This window comes from Anser brachyrhynchus (assembly GCF_964034855.1).
Source record: "Anser brachyrhynchus genome assembly, chromosome: 5".
Taxonomy (NCBI): domain Eukaryota; kingdom Metazoa; phylum Chordata; class Aves; order Anseriformes; family Anatidae; genus Anser; species Anser brachyrhynchus.
The window spans coordinates 60,759,126-60,774,450 of record NC_137699.1 but is presented as its reverse complement, the minus strand read 5'-3'; the positions used below and the strand labels follow the sequence as shown (position 1 = coordinate 60,774,450).

Genomic DNA, 15,325 nt, shown 5'->3' with positions numbered 1-15,325 from the left:
CTTTTTTTGTTGTTGAGGAACGGCATTACTGATGCTCCAGCGCGTTGGGGGCAGCTTGCGGAGGTGTGTGTGGGGCAGGGACATCTCAGACCCCCTTGGAGTAGCTGTGGTGGCTCCGGTACAGATGGGACTTGGCTGCTTGTACTGCTGTGGCGCCTGGAAATCCCCGTCTGAGCAGTGCACAGACTTAATTACATTCTCAGTTCCAAGCATCTCCTTGAACGCTTTTCCCACGTCCCAGGCTGGGAGGTTAACGCAGGCTTTGGAGGGAACTCTGCGGCTCTGGGGAAAGGGCCCTTCCCCGCGGAGAGGACGGGAGCGCCCTGGATTCACCCCTGGGAGCATCCCTGCCCTGTGCTGGGTTGCTTCCCAAACCTACCAGGAGAGCAGATCCCCGCGCAGGGGTCTGCACCTCTGTCGGAGGTGTTTTGGGAGCTGAGGCTGGGGGCGATGCTGGGGAGCGGCAGCGACGTGGCTGGGGCAGTCCTGGGGCACGGCAGGCACAGCGAGCGTGGTAAAAGAGCCGGGGCCAAGTGGAAAAATACAAGTTGTTGAACTGGGGGCTTAGCAGTGAGCTAAGAAAGTTTGTTTTCAAAAAAAAAAAAAGGATGAAAGAAGGAAACGTACATCTGCTCCATGTAGGTGAGAGCGACCTGCACATGGGCTGGGGCAGCAGGGGCTGGGGATGTGTGTGGGGACAATGGCAGCAGATTGAAAGTTACTCCTCCTTTCACTGCCATCCCTCAGCAGAGGCTGGATTGTGGCTTGTGCAAGAGAAAGAGGCAGGGATGAGGCTTGTTGAGGCAGAGAGGGAGGTGGTTTTTTTTTTTCATAATGAGCCCTTTCTGTGCATTGGGAGCTCTCCTGGAGAAGGCAGAGGGCACAAGGACCACCCCATCCTTCTGCTCTCCAGTACCTTGGGGCAGGTGCAAGCATGGGGATGGAAGGACGGCTGATTGCCAGCTAAATGGCCAGCAACAAACCCATCCCTGCCTGGGGGAGAGCTTCGTGCCTGTCTCACGAAGGAGCTGCCTCGGAAGAGGTTGCTGTATCAAGCACTGCTCCTTTACCAGCTCGACCGGCCCGTGGAGTCCAATTCTGCCCTGGCAGCAGCCTCGTGTCCAGCTGAATTGTAGGGCTGCATTTCTCATCTGATCTCTCTGAAGTATGGCAATAGCAGCTCGGGTGTCTTTATTTAAGGTCTGTCGGCCCCCCCTTTCCTTGCAAAGCCGCTGCTGAAGGAAGCCCTGGCACCTCCGCTGTCCCGGAACGCTCGGGAACGGGTTGGTTCCTTGTTTCCTTGGCTGATGTTTCGTTGTCTCCCGGCACGTTTCGTTCTGCTTTTGTTCTCGGCCGCAGCGTTTTTGCTCCCCAGGAAAGCTTCACACGTTGTCCGTCCTGCACCTCTGCCGGGAGCCATTCGCACACAAAAAGCCACGGGGACAGAGGGCGCGGGGGGGCTTGGGCTCAGCCCCCTGCAGGTCGAGCCCGGGACGTTTCGTGATGTCCGACAGAGCCGTTTCCCATCCTCCCTCCCAAACCCACGCACGGTTCCCGGGCTGATAAAGCGCTGGCAGCCGCTCAGGGGAAAACCTGCGTAAACAAGGTTCCCTTGCAAAAGGCAGTGGTGATGTTTGGAGAAGACTTAACTCGAAGCAGGCACGTGGGCCGGCTGTCACCTCCGAGCGGAGGGGCTGGAAGGAAACGCTGTTTTAAATGACCTGGGTTTGGAGTCCACCTACCTCCAGAGGACCTCTGGCCGCTGCGTGCCTTCTTTTTTTTTTTTTATTTCATTTTTTTTTAAAAAACAACAGCAACAAACAATTTATGCACCTTTGCTATCTCCCTTCCCGTCGCCAATCTGCTGGACCTTGAGCCAAGCCAAAAAAACCCACCAACAAAAGGCGCAGCCCAGCAAACGGGGAGGGAAAACTCTCTTGTGTGTGTGTGGTCTCGCGGTACCGGCTTTGCTGCACGTGCTTCCAGTCTGCCGGCCAGGGCTGCGGGGTGGGGGGAGCCCGGCAGGCAAACGGGGTCTCGGGACGAGCTAAGTGCAGGCTGGGCATCAGGGTAGCGTTTGGCCAGGCTGCCGAGCCCCGCAGAAGGGTTATTTTCCCTGTAAGGAGGAGAAAGGCAAAGGGGAAAGGCGTTGCCATGGCAAATGGTAAAGTTTTGCTGCGGCGAGATTTGCTCCGGGATGAGAATCTCGTTATTTCCACTTGAAAGCCCTGTTTTTCCTGGCACTGGCGGTGATGTTTCGTCCTCTCAGACTCGCAAAAACCCAGCAATTTCCTCCCCCGGCACGGCGGGCTGAGCGGCGCTGCCTGGGGCCAGCGCTGGCAGGGCTTGGCGGAGGTCCCCTGCGTCCCCAAAGCGCAGAAGCACCCTGGCGTGACCCAGCCGCGAAGCATCCCCCTTCCTCCCCTCCCGCACCTCCTCCTCCTCCTCCTCCCTTCATCCCCACCGTGCCCCCACCTGCATCCCTCATTTTTCGGCGCTGGCAGACCCCGCGCGTTCCCCCTTGCTGCTCACCCCGCTGCGTGACCCCCTCTCCTTTTAACTGTGCTTTGATTCCTTTTGGTTTTGCGGAGGTCACTCAACTGCATGTGTTTTTACTGCCTTTTTCCATGCTTCTGCTATGGCTGTAGGACTTCTTTGTGAGCAGTAACTCCCGGCAGGTAAGTGAGCATCCGCAGGTCTTGGAGCGGCTGGGGACACGGGGACGCGTGCCGGGGGTTGGATTTTTACTCAGGGGAGCTGCAGCTACTGAGCATCACTCAGAGTCCCTGCCCGGAGGGACAAAAGGTTGAGATAAATAAATTTGTACCTGCAGGAGGGGCTCAGTAGAGCCCTGCACCACCCATCCCATCAGTTTCCCACTTCTCATAGGTGGCTTTTTTTGGTCAGTGCAAGAAAAGGAGTGAAAAATGGAAACTTCTTTGCTCACCCTAAACCTGTAGGGTGCTTGTGCACCACGTCTCCTGAGCTCGGAAACATTTAGTGCTCATCTGCAGCACGTGGGACCTCGCAGCGCAGGGTTATGTTCCTGACAGAAGGATTGAATAGCCAGGTTTTAATTTATTAACCTGACTACAACATGCAATATGGTAAATTAAAACCAGAGTCAACCTGAACTCCTTGGGCAACCCTGCAAGATCACTGTTACCTGGATCTGCCCGTCTGTGTGCAGCCGCACCTTTACACGTTGTTATTCATTTGAACACAATAATGTTTGCGAGCTGCTTAGGAGATTTAGGAGCCCATGCCACAAGGATTTGTGCTTTCAGATCCCTTGTTTTGGAAGCGTTTCCCTGAAAGAGAAGCGAATGCAGCAAGTTGCATTTGTGAGGCTGGTCGTTTTCATTGGTAAACTTGTTATTGCGGACTGGTGCGTGAAGGGCAACTGCAAATGTTTGGGGTGCGGAGCAAGAGTGGGCCTGAGTGTGTGCAGCCGCCCGTAATGAAACATTTCATGCGAGGGTTTAATGAAGTATCACAAATATGTACGCTAAGAAAGCCCTGCTTTATTTATTCACCAGCGCCTGTGTGTTTGCAGATTCTTAAATCTTCCCTGTCTGAGAAAATATTTACATTTCTAGCCAGTGGCTTCAAAGCCAGTTCTGGTTTCTGAAGCAGCTCACTGTATTTCAGTTACAGGCTATGGGTTTTACCCGTAACCCGTGGTGACACTCCTGATTAATGGGGGCCCGCTGTGTATCGCATTGGTATGTGCTGAGAGTACTAAATGTCTTCTCCGGGGTTTTTCTCCATGCTTTTTTTTTTCTCCCCTATTTTTTTGTAGAAGGAAGATGCTATCGACGACACGTTGAGCTCCCGACACAAAGTCAAGGAGCTCTCGGTCATAGACGGCCGGAGAGCTCAGAACTGCAACATCCTGCTCTCCAGGTAGGGCTGAGGCTTTGTTTGAGCTTTGGTGGTTGCTAAATATGGTCTCTGTATGCTGGGGAAAATGCTGTGTGTGTGTGTGCAGTGTTTGGGGACTGCAAGCAGCTTCCCTGCCACAGCTGGCAGTGTAATTTGGACGTCCTGCATGGGTGCCATGGGCCATGCATGGCTTTGGGACAGAAGTGTCCCTTGTTAGCAGCTGCCAGGATGACAGCCTCCAGTATGTCCCGCTCCAGCCAGGGCAGCCCTATGCTGTTACAAGTCATTTAATCCGAGCCCCAAATCTCATTTCTGCCAAGAGGATAAGAAGGGCATTTTTTCACCAGGTAAAATAAACCAGCCTGCAGTGGTGTGGAAGGATGAACCAGCAGCACAGGTACTTGGAAAAAAAAAAAAAAAAAGACAAAACCAGCAGAGAATGCAGCTTTTCTCTGTCTCACCCAGAAAAAAAAAATAATCCAACAGCAGTAAAATCCAGCTCCATTCAAAGTGGTCGTTCTGGGGCACCAAGCAGCTGCTCTGCTTCTGTGGCACCCAGGACCAGCCTGCCCCGAGCAGTGCGGTGGGCAGGGTGGGCTTTCCCAAATCCTGCGGTGTCCGGACAGCGGGTCAGCCCACGGGGTTTTCTTGCTGGCAAGCTGCAGGCAGGTGCCTGCAAACAGCACCTCCGGGTGGGGAACGGTGCCTGCTTTCTGCTCTGGGTTGCTTCTAGGGATTTTCTTGCTTCCTCAAATGCAGTAGTGAAAATGAGAAGGATTACAGTGAGCAGAGTTTAAAGCAGCATGTGAATGAGTGCATTTATGTCAGCTAGAGAGCACAGCAGCTGGACTGGGGCACTGCCTGGGTTGCTCCCCTGTGTTGAGCACAGTCACAGCAGGACTGGGTGTAATCCATCAAGATGCTTGAGCATGCAGCTGAAGGTCAAGGGCACGAACAGCCCCTTTGGTGTGAAGGAGAGCCACTCGAGTGCTTAACTTCAAAGGTGTCTGAGGTGCCTCGCTGAATAAAGGTCTTCATTTCATCTCACCAGCCAGTCCTTCTCTTCCAGCAGTGGCTGGAAACGAGTCACCAGTAATTAGTCCAACAGGGATGGGCAAAAAGGGAGGCCACTGCCCACCCTGCCCTTTGGGTCCTTCCCGAGGAGAGCAGCGAGTGGGGCGTGGAGCTGCATGGTTTTGCCCAGCATCACCATTTCCTAAGCACCAGTATAATCAGCCAAATAAATGTGCAACAAACCAACAGGGAGTGAGCCCTGACTCTCAGCAGATCCCGAGCTGCTCTCTTTGTGGTTTCTGTGGCCATCGCCAGCAGCTTGCACCCACCCGGGCTCTCAGCTGCCCTGCCCCAGAGGAGACACTGACCCCGGCCTTGGAGGTGCCTCGGGATTAATCCCTTGCTGCAGGAGCTTCTGCCAACCTGACGCTGCTGGGGACTTGCTTGTAGGGTATTTATCTAGCATTTGCAGCGGCAGCCAGTTATTCCTTCCCCATCTCTGCAAGTGACCACAAGCAGATTTCTCTCCCCAAAATGGGCGATTTTCTCTTGACAAAAAAGGAAAGGATGAAGCTCCCTGCCCAGCATCCTGCCTGCGCCCGGGGACCTCTGCAGGCTCAGCTCAGCCCTGCTTCTCCAGCAGACTTCTCCAGCCAACCCTTTGCCCGTCTCTGAGTGGGGCAGAGCAGCAGTGTCCTGCTCCCTGTGCTGCAGGGGCTGGGCGAAGCAGGGGCGAGCAGACTTTGACATCTGAAAGACCTGCCCGCTTGGCCCCGTGCTTAGCCCAGACATTTGTAAGCTGCACAGCCATTGTCTGGCTTGCAGCGTGGAAAGATTACGGCCAGCGAGATACTTTATCTCTCTCTGTAGATTTATTTTTTTGCCTGCTCCCCTTGCTTTGGGAGAAATTACTGCACAGTGAGATCACTGGATTTTCCTTCAGCTTGTAATGCAGCAGAAGAATATTTTTAACATTTGATTTTTTTTCTTTTTGTTTAAGAGCACTTCGGCTATGCCATCGTCAGTGCAGTGCTGGGTCTTGCTCAATGAAACCACCCCGTCCTCGCCGTTGCTGCGGGTGTACGTGTGTGTATTTTTAGCTCGCTGCCTTCTGCGAGATGCAAATCAGGACCGTGCTCCGTCCCCTTCTGAGCGTGCTGGCACTGAATGGCTCGTTTGATTCCTCTCTCCGGCGAGGCAGTGTTGAGCATTTTTCTCAACTGAATGTGGCTTTTCAAGAGGGCGCGTCCCCTTCCCGGCGGAATTTGTTTTTCCCTTTCACACTTATTACATCCTTCGCCGGGCTCTACAAAAGCCACGCAAGCGAGCCCCGCGCTTGCCGGCCCGGCGGGCTGTCACTTCGCATCACCGAGCCGCTGGCCTTAAATCCCCGTGACAGCAAGCACTGTGACCCCGTTCCTCTCAGACGGCTCGCGTTCGACAGCTGCTGCCAACAATGATAATTATTGTGGTTATAGATAAGCTTCTAGCTTTCACTGGCCCCTTTCCCATCACATTGTCTGAGAAGCTGTTTGCTTCTGGCGCCCCGCGATTGCTCTCTGCCGATCCCGAGGCAGCCTCTTGTTCTTGGCGTGGTGTTTTGGTGATTTCTGAGAAAAGTTTTTTTCAGCCTTTTTTTTGTATATTTTATTATTGACTTTGCATTTAATGAGCAGGGCTTACAGAAGTCACCCTCGCCCCTCGCCACCCACTCGCAGACAGTCACAGGGGAGCTTCAGGTTCATTTGTGCGTTGGGGAGAGGTAACTGCCCACCAGCTGCCTTCTCCTGGGAGCATTTCTTTCTCCCAGGGATCTCCTGAATGTTCCAAACCAGCAAGCATCTGGTTTTCACTGGGTGAGGACTGATAGACACTTGGTGCCCTGGCACCTCTGCTTGGGTGCAGACTTCATACCCAATGTCAGCTCACGTCCATCCTGGCCATCACCATCGGATGGGACAAGGAGGGCATCTCCAGGACGCCCTCATCACTGCAAGCAGCAGAGGGGACAGTTTCCAGCACTGGTGTGTAGGGCCTGGATTTGCTGCTTGTGCTGGGACCCTACCAATTGTCCTGGCCGCTGCTCAGTGCGATCCTTGTGGTTTCGTCCCTGGCTCAGGTGAGATTTTATCTCACTGCTCTTTTAACAAACCCTCTTTCGTGGGACTCCCTCAAATACTGGATACAGGGGCAGGAGGTTTGCGGAGGACTGGGATGAGAAACCTGAGCTCAGAAGGAACCAAAGTTTGCTTGGCGCTTCTCTTCCACCTACCTCAGTGAAGCTAATCCTTCACTTCCAGTCTTGAACAAAAAGTTTCAAGTTAAGCCAAGCCCTCACTAGCCTGGTCTAAGAGGGTCCAGCACCCTTTCTGCTTTAGCTTCATCTTTCAAAAGCTGGCTCTGAGGTCTTGGTCTGCTACCTGAGCATTTGCCAGGATGAAAAATTCCCTCCTCCTCTAATTACCTGGACTGATCAAGATCTTTTTTGCTCCTGATCTTCTTTTTGGTCCACTGAACAGGACAGCCCCTGAGGTCTCACATCCCACCGCAGGCTGTGTTTCTAGTTTCAGCTCACTCCTTTGAGCTATATCTGTATTTCATCATCCTTTGGCAGTGCTGGTCAACAAAACTGGGGCGATGGGTTTCATTAAAGCCCTCCCTGCCACACCGCACTCAGCGATACCTGGGTCTGTTGGCTTGTGCAGCTCGGTTTTCAAATGCTGTCCTCCGAATTTCTGTGCAAGACCGTTTTCTGACATCTCCTTGCATATGACACTCCTCCTGCATCTCCTCTCAGCTCTGGGTCTGGCTGTAAGACCAGCACCTGAAACCATCCGAGCTTACCGCCCGGTGCTCATAGCGCTCAGCCCAGTTCCTCTTGCTCGGGGATACCCACCAGGCTGCAGAAAGCAGCGCTTTGTCTTACCTGCGTGAGCACAAGCAGAGCTGTTAGAAGCTGCAGCAGTGCTCCAAGATGAAGAAAAAACAGCTGAGGGCTTGGACAAAGCCTCAGAAGGAGCCAGGTCTGTGATGGCGATGCTTGGCCGAGAGCCGCCGGGGAGGGCAGGGGTAAGGAGAGGCTCTCCTCTTTCACACCGAGGTTATTTTATTGACTGCAGTACAAAAACATGAAGGAAAATATTTGTGGTTTTGCAATCCTAGTCCCTGCAGGGAGTGGTCACGGGGAGTGCTGTGGACCAATTAAACTGTAATTAATGGCTGCTCAGCCCAGGAGGAGCTAAGGGCATCTTTCCATCTCTTGCCTCCACTTGCTGCAGGCTGCTGAGCGTCCGCTTGCCCAACTTCTGGGTTTCTTTTTGGTTCTTCTTCCTAGAGGAAGACTCCATCCCAAGGCAGTTAGGAGGTGTAGGGGAGGCAGCACTGACAGCCAAGAAGGCGGCAGAAATTGCCCAAATTTTCCTGAAGGGTTGTGGAAGTGGGATCAGAAGCAGCACTGAGCTGTGCCCCTGTGCCCAGCTGTGCCGTGCTGGTGACAGGCAGTGCCACCCCTGCTGTCCCCACAGCCAGCGGGGATGCTGGCGCTGCAAGAGCAGCACTGCTACGGGACAGAGTTACACATGCATGCTTTTAAAAATACATATATAATGTATTACTTATATAAAATATTGTGAAATATAGGGGGTGGTGCTGTTCCACTGCGCGTCTCACATGTGCTGCTTCAAGCCATGTGCTTCAAACCATGTGCTCGATGTGACCCTGCTGCTGACCATTAGCTCAGCTGTCCCTGTCTCCTGGCCCTGTTGGTGGGTGGCTGAGGACACGCTCCTCAAGCCTTCCGATTGCATGGCTGCAGTTAACCCTCTTGCCCTCTCCTCCTCCCAGGCTGAAACTCTCGAATGAGGAGATCAAGCGAGCCATTTTGACGATGGACGAGCAGGAGGACCTCCCGAAAGACATGTTGGAGCAGGTGGGCAGCGCATCCCGTGCTCCTCCCTGTAGGCATCGTGCCTTGCAAATGCAAGTACACTGTACGTGGTGCCTGGGATCGAACTGTGGCTCTGAGACACACGTCGTGCCCTGAGTTATTTGCCAACCATGTGTTGAAACCACCCAAGGGGCTGGCTGGAGAAGCAGGAAAGCAGCTAGGTTGTAGCATCGAGTCTGGGAGCAGGATGGCCTTTGCATCCCATGCCAGTACCTGGATCTGTCCTGGGGCCTGAAGGCAAAGCTGTTTGGTGGCTGAAGCTTGAAGTTCATGCCCGGTGGGAATTACTTTTGAAAACTTGTTCAGTCCTCTAAAACGGAATCCAAATTTTCACCCCCTCTAAGTCCCTTTAGTAGCATTTGATTCACCTATCCTTAAAACTGGGCTGCTAATAGCACCTTCAGCAGAAGCATGAAAGGATTCCTTGCACAAAATTTCCATCTACAATATGTGGAGTTGCAGCAATCCTTTATAATCTCAAGTGTCAGGGTTAATATGGAAACCTTGGTATAGACATAGTACAGCTGTTGTAAAGCCAGAGTAGTGCCAGGGCAGAAGCAAGAGACACCCATGTGATGGGGCAGAGGGAGGAAGAACAAAGGGACAGCTGAAACATTTCATAGGTGCATTGGGGTCACTTTGTGCATATTGAAAAATAGTAGTTTCAAGTGACTAAATAACCATTTTGTATGAAAAACTGCAGAACTGTGCATGGAGCTCGTATCTACAAATGTGCTTTCCCTTGTTTAGCTCCTGAAGTTTGTTCCAGAAAAGGGTGACATTGACCTGCTGGAAGAGCATAAGCATGAGCTGGACCGCATGGCCAAGGCTGACCGGTTCCTCTTCGAAATGAGCAGGTGGGGTGGCCCGTGGGATTTCATGGAGCCTGGCTGGGAAATACGCTCTGCTTGCTGCTTTTCACATCAAGAAATGTGCGAGCCAGACGGATGGGAGGACAAGTGAGGTGCATTAGGATCTCTCGTGATGCCGCGCTCCCCAAATCAGGGTTGTGCATCCCAGACGAGCAGCAGCTGGACAGAGCAGGGTGGGGATGGGAGATGGGTGCTCTGGGGAGGTGGTGTGCTCCCAGGGCATCTCCCAACACACTTCTCCACTCGCCTGGGGAAGAAAAGCTCAGTCTGGCACAGCTCTGCAAAACAGTGCATCATCTGTGTCATGGTCCAGGTGGGAAGTGCTGCTTGAATGATAACAATGCCTCAGTGATGCTCCTTTCCCCTCCACACTAATATCCTAGCAAATACTCAAGACTGATGTATGTAAATTTTGCCCTGCTGTGTAGGTAAGTCCCTCCTCACTTTCAGAAATGACTCGGCCCTGGGGCTCACAAGAATATATGAGACAGAGAGCAAATGTCAGTTCTTCCTGATCCTGGCAGCAGTCATTTAAGACTTAGAGGTCTTGAGAGATGAATAACCTTATCTTTTGCATGGACATCCTCCAGGGGCGCTGGTTTAAAATCTTGAAGCTCCTTATTGAAATCCAACTGAGTATTAAGCTCTTTGAAATTTTCTCCAAGGAATTTCTTAGCTGAACTTGGAGCAAGTCACTCGTTTGAAAAGTCAGAGAGTTCTACAATCCAAAATCATTCCAGGAGATCAAAAAATAGAAATGCTCCTCTTCTCCCTGAGAAACGTGCCAATGAGTCCCACGGCGATGCACCGTGTGGTTGCTGAGTGTCAAAGGCAGGCAGGACGGAGCTGTGAAGTTCAGACCCCTTGGGGCTGGAAGATGCTCAGAATTAGCTTTCCCATTGCAGGTCACCTTTCGTCTTCACAGTCTCTTGCCCAAATGTTGCTTCTGTGCCTTCATCTTCCAGAAAGCTCAATGTGCTAATGCAAATATATTTCAGGCATAGCTGTTTAATTTGCCCTGTGGTCTGTAACTGAGAGTGATGTCTTTGCCACCACTAATTAGTACAACGTCAGCCTGGCCTGTGACCTTGTCTGTGAGCACCTCTCCCATGGATCCTGGTCCAAATAACTCAAATCAGGCTGCCGTTTGTTTACAAGTGAGATCTTGTTTAGCCTAAATACAACTGACATGAGCAGAGCCATCCCAAACTTGCTCAGGACTGGGCTTGGTTGGGATGTGTTGGTTCCTCCAGCCCCACCTCACTGCAGAGCCACTGGGAGCCTGGATCTCATCAGCCTCTGCTCAGGAGTGGTCATGAATGAACTGTTTGTTCATACCAATAGGATGTAAAAATGCACTTGTTGAACCTGCAGAGTTCAGGGTAACTTAGTCATGTGCTTAAGAAGTCATCAGGATCCGCCCCGTGACGGGTGCAGCTTCAATTGTCATTTTTTTTTCCATCCTAGCATAGTTTCAGGGAGAAATGTGGTCATTATTTTTCAATCACTGTGGCTCAGGAATGCTTTGTAAGTCCATCTGTGAAGAGCTGAGCAGCAGAGCTCCACCTGGAGCACGCAAAGCTCAGCCTGCACCTCTGCTTTCCCCTGGCAGGATAAACCATTATCAACAAAGGCTGCAGTCCCTCTACTTCAAGAAGAAGTTTGCGGAGAGAGTTGCAGAAGTCAAGCCCAAGGTGGAAGGCAAGTAACCCAATCTGCTGGCTGCTCCTCATGGAGATGGCAGAGATGCAGCGGGAGGGAGGGAGGGAGCTGGTGGCCGCTCTTTGGCCACGAGGGCTCCTGGCACGTGGCAGGTGACGTCCCTCACCTTTCTCCCTGCAGCCATCCGCGCCGGCTCCAAGGCGGTGCTGCAGAGCAGCAGCCTCCAGCAGCTGCTGGAGGTGGTCCTGGCCTTCGGCAACTACATGAACAAAGGGCAGAGGGGAAACGCTTTCGGGTTTAAAATCTCCAGCCTCAACAAGATCGCGGACACCAAGTCCAGCATTGACAAGTGAGCAGCCCCTGCCCTCCTCCTCCTCGGTAGCTTCTGCAGGCTCCAGCCCTGCTGGGGGAATGCAGAGGTTGTTCAGCACTGCCCTGAGGACTCAGGGGGGTGAGAGGAATCCCTTCCCTCCGGCTGCCTGGCCAGCATGTCCGATGGCACAACCATTGGGTTTGGAGCATGAAAGGTTTAGAGGGAACTGAGCTGAGGTCTGCATGGGGTTGGATGGGGGCTTTCCTTTCTGGGCTGCTCCACGCAGTCTTTTGTAGTGTGGAGGATCTTCCTCCCAGTGCTTTTTTCCCCTTGGAGAAGCCAGAAGCTGTTGTGCCGTGGCTCAGTGGCCAGAGGAAGGGTCCCAGGGCTCATCTCTGTGCGGACCCCTGTGCAGCCACCCCGAGCTGCTACGGCCACTCCACCCCGCTGAGCTCCGTGCGTGGAGCAAGAGGAGCTGGGTCAGGTCTTAAACCTGCCCAGCCTTACAAATCAACAGAAAGGATGGAGGAAGGGGATGCTGATGTTCAGGGCACCTCCCCTGGGTCCCTGCTGTGGTCTGCAGCCCCCTTGCTTGCAGGGACCAAGCTGCTCTGCACCATGGCTGTGGTGGGACAGAGCCAACCCACATCCCCTTCTCCGGGATCCACACAGCGAGCAGCATCCTTGCAGAAATCCCAAAACAGTTACCAGGGTTGGGATTTAACCAGCACCACGCTAACCTCGCTGCTCCTCTGTCCTAGGAACATTACTCTTCTGCACTATCTCATCACAATCGTCGAGAAGAAATATCCCAAAGTCCTCCGCCTGCACGAGGAGCTGCGAGACATCCCGCAGGCGGCCAAAGTCAAGTAAGCAGGGACTTTGGGGGCACTGCTGGTCCGCGGCGGGTGCATCTCCTCCTGCTTCAGCCTGCCTCTCTGCATCGCACCCCCGTGCCCCTGCACCCAGCCGGGGCAGCCGCGGAGGCAGAAGCGGAAAGTTGGTGCTGCAGCAAGCATCACCTCATAGCTTTAAATCCCAGCTCCTGCAGCTAAAGGGCAGGCAGCCTCCGGAGGGAGGAGAGCTGCTCGCAGCAGCCGTTTCCTGCTGTTATCTCACCGCAGAAGCATTTAATTAATTTCTAATGGTACGTCAAGTAATCTGGTAGGAAGCGGTTGTGGTGTGGCTGCAGATAAAGGGCAGCTGCGTATCTGCGTGCAGCGGGGGGGCTTTGCTGTGTGGGGCACTGCTGGGAGGGGTCCTGCCTGGCCCTTCTTCTGCCACCAACGTGGAGCTCCTGGTGTCCACAACGTGCTTACAGACCCTGCATGCCTCTCTGTGACCTGTTTAGAGCAGGCTGCTGCCGTCTGGAGAGGCCCCCATCCAGCAAGGCCCTTAAACACGTGCTTGGGGTTAAGTGCACGAGGAATCTGCTGGTGCTTTGCAAAGCCCTCAAGTATGTGCTTAAGTCCCTCCGAAATCAATGGGGGCTCTATTTCAGCTTTAAAATTCAGCAGGAGGGGACGTGCTGTGCTGCTCCCGGGATCTGAGCCTGTGACTGGGAGTCAAAGATCTTACATTTCTGCAGGCAGCATGCGTGCGGCTGGGAGCATTCACCTTTATAATCCAGGGACATGAAAAGGGCCTTAAACGGCACCTTTTTGGAGATGACAGCAAACGTGCCAGGAGTTTGCGGTGCCTTGCAGGTCTTCTTAAGTTTCAAAGTGCTCCTGTAGCAAAGGGCGGCTTGCTCGCTGCACATCTGTGATGTGAAAAACATTCGGGGAGGCGAGCATCCCCGTGTCTAAAACACAATAATTTTGTGTCTAAAACACAACAATTTTCGGCTGTAAGGGTTAGACGAAATATTTGCCCGAGGAATGGGTGGCTGCTGGTTGTAGGCATCAGCTGAGGCCGTCGCTGAGGCTGGGTGGGGAGGCAGCCCCGGGGTGCACTCCCCGGCCGCCGCAGGCGCCTTCCTCCTCGTGCTCGTGCCTCTGCAGCTGCTGTACAGATACGCGCATGGGAAAGAAAGCGTCTGCAGAGAGGGGTTTTTTCCCTGAATTTTATCGGTTCTGCTCTAAACTGGACACCATATGTAAGATTTGGGTTTGGTCCAATCTAGAGCAAAACCAAAAAGTTTCTAGCCCTCTGGAAAACCCTAAACTCCCCCCAGCCCTGCAGCTGTTAAGCAGAATTGCCGCCTCTGTCGATCCCAGCACTGCTAATGAACTGCTGGAGCACAGGGCTCCTAAAACTTCATTTTCCCAGACTAGACCTGCCAGGAACACTTGCCCCGTGACCTTGCGTCAGCATTTCCAGGGACCCCAGCCCTAGGATAGACACCCCTGGAAAGACGTCAAGCCTGTGGTCATCGAGTCTTTGTGAGAAAGCTCCCGCTCAGACGTGGTGGTAGAAACCCGTAAGCACTTGAGCTCAGAGCTCGCTGGGGGCTTGAGCCTTATGTAAACAGCCTGAGCGCCAGACACGATTTATTTTTATTTCTCTTTATTTGGGTTGTCTCCCTTTATTGCCTTACTGTTAAGGACTGCTGCTCCAGTCCGTAGGGAAGGATGCTTTCTGGGGTATTCGCCTAATCGTGGTTCCCTCAAAAACTGCCCACTGTGCAATGGGACAATTACCTTCTGCTGGCACTGAGAGCTCTCCTGAGCTCTCCTTGTGCCTGGTGAGCTTGCTCAGCCTTCCTGTTCCTAGTCCTGGGGCTGAGCCCTGCAGAGCTGCCTTTGCAAGGCAGCACCTTGAAGGGGCAGGAATGAGGAGTGCCCCTTCCTCCATCCCACCGCCGCCTGCTCTGCTACACCATCAGCATCTGCTCGGGGTGTTTTAGCACAGCCCCTTTGATTAAAAGCACAGAAAAGTGCTTTGCTTTAAAACAAGCAGCTGCAGCCACTTTCAGATAGGCAGCTGCCCTCGCTGCGAGGCTGTCAGGATGATTTGCTGCTCGAGAGACGCCAGCCTGCAAACAGGAGGCAACGTCTGCAGCACCGGGGGCTTTGCAGTGGAAAAGCACGGTCGTGTTGGTGGGAGAGCTGTAGAATGTGCTGGGGAAGGCTGAAAATTGATGTCCTGCCATTTCCAACAGCATGACTGAGCTGGAGAAAGAAATAAACACGCTGAGGAGCGGCCTGAGAGCGGTGGAGGCTGTAAGTATTATTTAAATCAAATACAGTCCAGCCTGGCTCTGAGCACCACGGCATCCCTCCGCGGGGGGGCTCCCAGCAAAGCTGCTTTTATCACATTTCCTAGAGATCTGCTGGTCCTCCCTCCCTGCTCTGCACGTGTGCCTGTCCTCCCAGGGCCGTTTTGGCACTGAAGCTCCTGCATGTTGGTTGGGCACGTGCATGGTTTGTGTCTGACACACCGGGGAGGCTAAGTAAATCTAGTGACAACGTGCATGGAGCAGGTCCTGGAATGTACTGTGGGGTCTCCTTGGCTGGAAAACCTCAGAGGACAGGGGCTGGGGCTGGGCAGCTCACCTGGAGAGGTGAAGAAGCAGTGGAAGTATCCTGAAGGACTCGCTGTCTTGCTGATAATGCTGCTCCCAGCAACTCTCCTGCAGGATTTGGCCTCAAAAGCATAGAGCAGCCATGATATTGTAAAATGGGGTAATCT

At 53.3% G+C, this 15,325-nt stretch overlaps 1 protein-coding gene across 5 annotated transcripts in view; it reads left to right on the top strand.

The window, feature by feature from the left end:
* Positions 1-15,325, top strand: part of DAAM1 (dishevelled associated activator of morphogenesis 1) — an 88,264-nt gene that overhangs the window by 67,375 nt on the left and 5,564 nt on the right. For 4 of the 5 annotated variants that reach the window (XM_080595683.1, XM_080595684.1, XM_080595686.1 and 1 more), the window contains 7 exons: positions 3,803-3,906; positions 8,743-8,827; positions 9,596-9,702; positions 11,330-11,418; positions 11,560-11,728; positions 12,454-12,561; positions 14,796-14,856. In XM_080595683.1, the coding sequence (XP_080451809.1) occupies positions 3,803-3,906; positions 8,743-8,827; positions 9,596-9,702; positions 11,330-11,418; positions 11,560-11,728; positions 12,454-12,561; positions 14,796-14,856 (723 nt within the window). Of the gene's footprint in view, positions 1-2,648; positions 2,679-3,802; positions 3,907-8,742; positions 8,828-9,595; positions 9,703-11,329; positions 11,419-11,559; positions 11,729-12,453; positions 12,562-14,795; positions 14,857-15,325 lie in introns of all 5 variants that reach the window. The other variant, XM_080595687.1, reaches the window with a different exon arrangement.